Raw genomic sequence first — 8399 nt, forward strand, 5'->3', positions numbered from 1 at the left:
CATTTCTTTTGTTTTATCTTATGTATATTCTTTTTTTATTTCAATATATTCATATATACTGTTATTACCTTTATAATTTAACTCTTTTTCCTGAATGCATCTTATGATTATCATGTATTGGAAAGTAAAACATATTCCATACCTCGATACAATGAATTGCAATAAAATCGGATATAGTATAGGTCGTTTACAGTACAAGGCAGACAACAACATGAAATCCAACGTCACATCACAATATTAAAAAAGAAAAAAAAAAGAAAAATAGAAAGAACGGAAGAAAAAGAAAATAAAAGAGGACAAAAAAAAGGAGATCAAAGATATCACATTCAAAAAAAAAGAGTATAAGTGTTTTCTTTCATTCATGATTTGAATGGTCGTGTCCAATAAAAATATTAATAAAAACCGACATATTCATTCATTCATTCATTCATTCATTCATTCGTGAAATTTTGCAAATTTAAAGCCGAGAAAACGACCCGCATGTTGAAGCCGGGAAAACGACTCGCACCCGAAGCCGAGAAAACGACCCGCATGTTGAAGCCGGGAAAACGACTCGCACCCGAAGCCGAGAAAACGACCCGCATGTTGAAGCCGGGAAAACGACTCGCACCCGAAGCCGAGAAAACGACCCGCATGTTGAAGCCGGGAAAACGACTCGCACCCGAAGCCGAGAAAACGACCCGCATGTTGAAGCCGGGAAAACGACTCGCACCCGAAGCCGAGAAAACGACCCGCATGTTGAAGCCGGGAAAACGACTCGCACCCGAAGCCGAGAAAACGACCCGCATGTTGAAGCCGGGAAAACGACTCGCACCCGAAGCCGAGAAAACGACCCGCATGTTGAAGCCTGATAACTTATATTGAGGCGATAGGCGCTATAGCATATCGGTCTGATATGCGATAGCGCCTATCGTGCCGATAGGCGATAGCGCATATCGGGCTGATAGACGACATCGCTTATCGAGGCGATAATTGCTATCTCATTTCAGGCGATAGGCGGCAGCGCCTATCGACCGATATGCGGCAGTGCTTATCGAACGATATGCGGCAGCGCTTATTGACCGATATGCGACAGCGCTTATCGACCTATAGGTGGCAGCGTCTATCAGGGAGATAGGCTATAACACCTATCGAGCGATAAACGTTAGCAGTTATTTGCACGATAGGCTATAGCGTCTATCGAGCTATAAGCGATAACATCTAATTGCCCAATAGGTGTTATTGCCTATCGTGTGATAAACTAGCGCATTGTTAGATAGGCATTGTTGCCTAAGCTATCAACTGATGGTTGATAGGCGATCAGTCAACTATCGGCTTCTACCTATCAGCTGATAGGCGGTCGCTCGACTGTCGGCTATCGTTTATCAACTATCAGTTGAGGCAATCGCTAATAGGTGATAGATTTTTATCCAATTTTTGACAGAAGTACAAAAACATTTCTAATATAAAGTATACAAATTTGGTCATCATTTTATTTTTTGAATTGTATTATAATTTAATTTCTGAATTGTATTTAACTTAAATTACCTCTTCAGTTATTGTACTTTTTTGTATACTATATTATCGGGATCTCAACTTTATATTAAAACAACATATTATAGCCTCCAACTCCTTCATATTGATACAATTCATTGCCCAAATCTCGGAATAACATGCAACACCAATTTTTAATTCAAATGTTGGAGCGTAATGAGGCAGCAGAGAAGACAAACTAATTGATTTACTGGTTGCCAACACTTGGAGGACATGCCAGTTATATTCATCGTGCACATCAAACTCATTTCACTATCATAGCATCTTGCAGAATATCACATGCAATTAATAAATATCATTCACACATTCACAAAGTTGGGTAGACATGTTACCACCTTACATATTCAAAGAAAAATTCATGCATGTACCACATATGAGAGTTGAGAGAAAATAGATTTAGTATGTTTAGAGAGAAGATAGGGAGAAGATAGAGAGAAATGTTTAATGGAATTACGAGAATAATTTAAGAATTTTGGTATTCTATATAAAATTTTAAAGTGGCTAGAGGGTAAAAAAATTTAAAGTCCTTAGAGAATAAAAAATTAAATATATCAATGCAATTTTTCAAAGTTTAGATGTACTATAAAAAAATTTGGGACCCTCGTGTCACTGTGGCTTTGTGCTAGTGGTGTGCACAAGGTTAAGGGTCAGCCCTGATTTGGTTCATAAGATGGATAAAATAGATGTGTTAATCAAATTATAATTCAAATGTCTCTTATAAATAAACTAATAAGAGTAATAGTATTTTTTTTTAAACTATTGGGGACTTTGGGGTGGCTGTGGCCACCCTATATCCCAACTCAGCTCCGCAACCAGATATACAATATCATGTTACAAATAATTTCAGTAAGTCAAAAAAGATAAAGAACTACAATTATGATATTGAGATATGAACCACTTTGATATCCATGATAGGTTAAAGATATTTGTTACTCATTTGACTATATATTCTCTCTCTCATTCACTCTCTACACTTCACCTACCATAGTAACACCCTCCAATTTATATGCATATAAATTGGAGGGTGTTACTATGGTAGATGAAGTGTAGAGAGTAAATGAGAGAGAGAATATATAATATAATTAATATTAATTAATGTGATGCTGTTAGGGAAGAGAAACGATAAATGAGAAAAGAAATGAAGTGAAATTAAGATATATAAGATGGAAGGAGCAGAGCATATATTGCATGATCCAAAGATGGCGCACAAAACCTTAACTACTTTGCTAAAGTTGTTCATTCGTTTTGGATACTAATATCTCTCTAACTTCAACTACTCTAATGCCTTTACTGTATATATAAATCAAAATAAGATATTTCACGTATCTATACTTTAGACTGCAGTTGTGGTTACCTTAAAAAATTTGACAACACATTTAATATTTGTAGAGACTTCAAAATCTACAATATTATAGGAGTTATAATTACATGTATACAAGATGATATTGTTGCAGAGACTTCAAAATCTACAATATTACATTAGATGATACTCTTGCAGAGACTTCAAACTCTACAATAATACAGATATAATAATTACATATATAAATATAATTACATGCTTATAAGAAAAAGGGTAGATAGAAATTCAAAAGAATTTGTCATGTCACATGTGTACTTGATTGTGATATATTCTTGTGATATCTTGTATCATCATGCATATAATGCATTCATAGTTTCTCCTCTCACTTTTTGCATAAGCTGTATATTCATTATGTATGCATATGATTCAAATTTTGGTATGATGATGATCATACAGTTACCTGTTACTATCAATTAAGTTTTTGTTCCATTTTTTTCATCAATTTTGTTCTTGCTTTTTTTTTGCTTGTTGTCAAAGGAATTTGCCATAGTCATGCCTCTTGCCATTGGAGGATCAAAGAAGAAATTCTGATGCATGTAAGTTTTTCAAAAATGCATAGTACATTAATATATATATCTGATATTCTTTACAATATTATCATTCACATCACATGTATGTAACATTTTGATATATCTGACAAATTTTACGATTGTACATGATTTGTGTCAGGTAGCTAGTGAATTTCAACATTAATTGGAATATTATTAATTATTGCAGTGTGACATATGAACAATAATAATTTCATGATGCAAAACATAACTGAGAGATTAAGTCCCCTTGTTGGTTTGAATGGATGGGACTATTGTGTCTCCTAGAAATTAAGTGAAGATCAAAGGTTATATTATATATTAATACATAACATGACATTAATGATTCCACTTTTTTCTTCTATATATCATATAACTTGTAGTAGTCCAATTTTGATGTGTATATATATTATATATAGGTATCTTGAGTGGTTGGGATGTTGTTGTGGTGGGAGTGAAAGCAACCAAAATGGCGGGGAACAACATATTTTCCCTGTCTCTTCTTCTTCTTCATGCAGGGATACAATGTTTTCACATTCAAGAATAAAGGCTTGTGATCTTCTTTCACAACTTAACACTTCCATATCAACAGATTCTGGGTATGCTTTAATCCATTTATTCTCTATATACACATTCTCCTGTACTCTTACTTTGTGAGACTTTGAACAGGATTCATGCACAAACTCTATTAGCAAACCAACCCAATTGGTTGAACTATCCCAATACCTTGGATCCAAACACTTTACAAGCAAGTAATTAATAAAATGAATTTCACCTTTTATAAGCTAATTTCATATATATTGATATTGAGTACTAATTTTGCAGGAAACAATTAATGGGACCCATGTTTTGATTCCAGTGCCTGGTGGACTAGTTGAGCTGTTTGTAACTAAACAAGTAATGTCCCCTTATAAATGTTAATTTTTCATTCACTCTTTAGAGAGTAAACACTGCTAAAGACACCAACACAACACTGATAGTCTAACACAAATACCGAACATGTCTTCGATGGAAAATGTCGGTGCTATATAGTTTATAATTGAACTATAAATAAAGATACTAGTAATAACTTTATTTGTGTATAAATAGGTTGGTGAAGATCAACAGGTACTAGATTTTATCACATCACAGTGCATTGTGTTGGTTGATCAAGAAGGGATGAATAACTCAATTGGCTTCAATTCAATGAGCAACATGCAATCAAATCAAGTTGTATGTGATGAAAATGATGGAAACAATAAAACAAACAATCATTTTCATCCATCAGATAGTTTGAGTCTTCCACCTCATGATCACATATCTGTAATGAACTTCATGCAACAATTCAATTACAATTACAATTACAATCAACAAAACAACAGAATGAGAAATGATGAAACCTTTTCAGAAGAATACCAAGGTTCATTCTTTCATGATCATGAAAACAGCAACAACAATCTTGTAAAACCCAATACAGAAGAGGAACATGAGCATAAAAGCTTGATGACAGAAGAGCAGTATGTGTTTGTGAATCCATTAGACTCAAAAAAGAATCAAGAAGAAGAAGAGAAGGATTTGATGAAACATGTTGTTGGTAGATCAGATTCCATGTCAGATTGCAGTGATCAAAATGAAGAAGAGGAGGATGGAAAATATAGGAGAAGAAATGGGAAAGGAAACCAATCAAAGAACCTTGTAGCAGAGAGAAAGAGAAGGAAGAAACTGAATGATAGGTTATATAACCTTCGTTCATTGGTTCCAAGAATATCAAAGCTAGATAGAGCTTCGATTCTTGGTGATGCTATTGAGTTTGTGAAGGATTTGCAGAAACAAGTGAAAGAGCTACAAGATGATCTTGAAGAAAATTCAGACACAGCAACTGAAAGTAACTGTGTGATTAATAATCAATATGTGAATGGTATTCAAGTTGAAGCAGATAATAAAAATGTTAGAAAAGCAGAACATGGTTATCATGTTGTTGGGAATGGTAATGAGAAGCAGACACAGCAGATGGAGGTAACATAAACTAAGTTATAATAAAATGTGTTGTGTTGTATTGTGGTTAATGAGTGAAATGAAACATATTGCAGGCACAAGTGGAAGTGGCTCAGATAGATGGGAATGAGTATTTTGTGAAGGTGTTCTGTGAGCATAGGGCTGGTGGGTTTGTGAAATTGATGGAAGCATTGAATAGTTTAGGCATGGATGTATTACATGCCACAGTGACCAGTCACAAGGGTCTTGTGTCAAATGTCTTTAAAGTAGAGGTAAATACAAGAACAATTCATTTATGTATATGATATGTATATGATATGGTATCTAATTAATAATTAAAAATGATGAAAAACAGAAAAAGGAGAGTGAGATAGTTGAGGCTGAAGATGTAAGAGAATCACTTATAGAGCTGACGAGGAATAGATAGAATAGTGATGAAAAGAAGATGGCACATAATGATCAACTACTCCACATTGCTGCTTCATATTGATTATTCTTCTTCTTGCTACTTCAGAATGATGATGGCACAGAATGATCAACTACCCATTGTGTTTTTCTTCTTCTAATCGAAGAACAAGAATTAGAATGAAATGATATATGTTTAAGTTTATGTTAGGATCGACAAAACCATGAACTGCGATTTTGTAAAAGTTACATAGCATAACTTTTACAAAATAAAAATTTAAATGTAAAAGTTACATAGTTTTATAAAAATCCTAATAAAATGTTGTCTTCGATCTCCAACATGTTTGAATACATTCTCCAAACCATTTTCCATCCTTTCAATGACATTCTCCAAAGTTTTTAAAACATTAGAACCTTCTCATAAATGGGTGTTCAAAATTGCTTCCATACACTTCAATTCATTGAAACTCTTAAAATTGTCCTCACATGATGTTACCCTTTTATTCATCAACTTTGCCCCTCTCAACCATTTGGTTGACTTTGACTTTGATGACTTCTCTAATAACTTAGTACCTGTTGATCTTCACCAACCTATTTATACACAAATAAAGTTATTACTAGTATCTTTATTTATAGTTCAATTATAAACTATATAGCACCGACATTTTCCATGGAAGACATGTTCGGTATTTGTGTTGGTGTCTTTGTCAGTGTTTACTCTCTAAAGAGTGAATGAAAAATTAACATTTATAAGGGGACATTACTTGTTTAGTTACAAACAGCTCAACTAGTCCACCATCTTTCAAAATTTTGAAACATGGATTTTTTTGAAAGTTTTTAAACCAAATTTTTGAAATGTAAATTATAAATATTTATTAAATTTTTAGAATTTCCTATTTCAATTTTGGAATTTTTTCTATTTCAAAATTTTTTTATTTAAAAAATATTATTAAATTTTTAAATTTTGAAATTTTTTATTTTAAAAGTTTTATATTATTCAAAATCTTTAAACTTTTTTGAAAAATTAAAAATTACGTTTTGAATGTTTCAAATTAATCAACAAGTTCGAAAAAAAAATTTGTACTTCTGAAGTTTCGAACATATTAAGAAATTTACTAAAATTTTGAATGTTTGAGTGAAAAGGAAGAAGAAATTTTTGTTTTATTTTTTATAGTCTAAAAGTTAAAATAGTCTTTTTAAGTATATGAGAGAATTGGAGGTATAGGTGGGGTGAAATTGTGAAAACTAGAAAACTCTAATAATATATTTTAATGAAAGCTTCGTCAATTTGGGCTAGGCCTCTTTGCAGCCCATTGGTTGTATTGGGCCTGGTATAGGTCCAGATTAATCAACAAATAAAATAGATTGCAAATTTTTTTTAAACTCACAAAATATAATATATATATATATATATATATATGTGTTTTTTTTAAATTGTTTATTTTTTAAAATTCAATTTAATTGCCATATTTCATCACATTTTTAAGAAATAATATTATAACACTAAAATAAAATATGAATGTTAATTGCCCTTTATGTAAAACACTTTTATACTATCAAACATCATTTTTAGTTAGTAAACTCTAGCCAACAGCAATCCAGGAAGATAAATGTCAAATAACAAGGGTTGGACCAAATTGAGCAAATATATACTAAAGATCTTTAAAAATTCTATTTTATTTTTTGTAATACATCATGACAAATTCTAAGTGTAATACAACTAAGTTAATCTTACATCATGCACAATCAAGTACACATGTGACATGACAAATTCTTTTGAATTTCTATCTACCATTTTTCTTATATGCATGTAATTATATTTATATATGTAATTATTATATCTGTATTATTGTAGAGTTTGAAGTCTCTGCAAGAGTATCATCTAATGTAATATTGTAGATTTTGAAGTCTCTGCAACAATATCATCTTGTATACATGTAATTATAACTCCTATAATATTGTAGATTTTGAAGTCTCTACAAATATTAAATGTGCTGTCAAATTTTTTAAGGTAACCACAACTGCAGTCTAAAGTATAGATACGTGAAATATCTTATTTTGATTTATATATACAGTAAAGGCATTAGAGTAGTTGAAGTTAGAGAGATATTAGTATCAAAAACGAATGAACAACTTTAGCAAAGTAGTTAAGGTTTTGTGCGCCATCTTTGGATCATGCAATATATGCTATGCTCCTTCCATCTTATATATCTTAATTTCACTTCATTTCTTTTCTCATTTATCGTTTCTCTTCCCTAACAGAATCACATTAATTAATATTAATTATATTATATATTCTCTCTCTCATTTACTCTCTACACTTCACCTACCATAGTAACACCCTCCAATTTATATGCATATAAAAAAGATATATTCTTGTGATATCTTGTATCATCATGCGACCTCCTACTTGCTTAATTTTTTTTTGTTCAATTTTGTTATTTATTATTGGGTATATTATATTTATTATTATTAAATATTTTAAAAATAATTATAACATTAAAAATACAAAATATTATTATAAATAATAAAAATAATTAAATTAATAATATTATATAACTTTTAATAATTATTATAATAATAAAAATAATAATAATAAT

General features: G+C 31.4%; 2 protein-coding genes across 5 annotated transcripts in view; both read left to right on the forward strand.

The window, feature by feature from the left end:
- The window catches only part of LOC140920116 (uncharacterized), a 6568-nt gene extending 2163 nt beyond the window's left edge, over window positions 1–4405 (forward strand). Inside the window, exons 2-5 of the mRNA XM_073367439.1 lie at window positions 3840–4019; window positions 4090–4168; window positions 4246–4317; window positions 4361–4405. Of these exons, the coding sequence (XP_073223540.1) occupies window positions 3840–4019; window positions 4090–4168; window positions 4246–4317; window positions 4361–4405 (376 nt within the window). The remainder of the gene's footprint in view (window positions 1–3839; window positions 4020–4089; window positions 4169–4245; window positions 4318–4360) is intronic.
- Window positions 3840–5968, forward strand: LOC101508137 (transcription factor ABORTED MICROSPORES). Of its 4 annotated transcripts, XM_073367105.1 has the most exons (6): window positions 3840–4019; window positions 4090–4172; window positions 4246–4317; window positions 4510–5415; window positions 5490–5666; window positions 5750–5968. In XM_073367105.1, the coding sequence occupies exons 4-6, from the start codon at window positions 4579–4581 to the stop codon at window positions 5819–5821; spliced, it is 1086 nt and encodes a 361-aa protein (XP_073223206.1). In that variant the 5' UTR covers window positions 3840–4019; window positions 4090–4172; window positions 4246–4317; window positions 4510–4578; the 3' UTR covers window positions 5822–5968. The 4 variants fall into 4 exon arrangements, with proteins under 4 accessions (XP_073223206.1, XP_073223207.1, XP_073223205.1 ...); XM_073367106.1 differs by having other exon boundaries at window positions 3840–4172; XM_073367104.1 differs by having other exon boundaries at window positions 4090–4317.
- Window positions 5969–8399: the final 2431 nt, after the last annotated feature.

Source organism: Cicer arietinum, chromosome 4 (assembly GCF_000331145.2).
Source record: "Cicer arietinum cultivar CDC Frontier isolate Library 1 chromosome 4, Cicar.CDCFrontier_v2.0, whole genome shotgun sequence".
NCBI lineage: Eukaryota > Viridiplantae > Streptophyta > Magnoliopsida > Fabales > Fabaceae > Cicer > Cicer arietinum.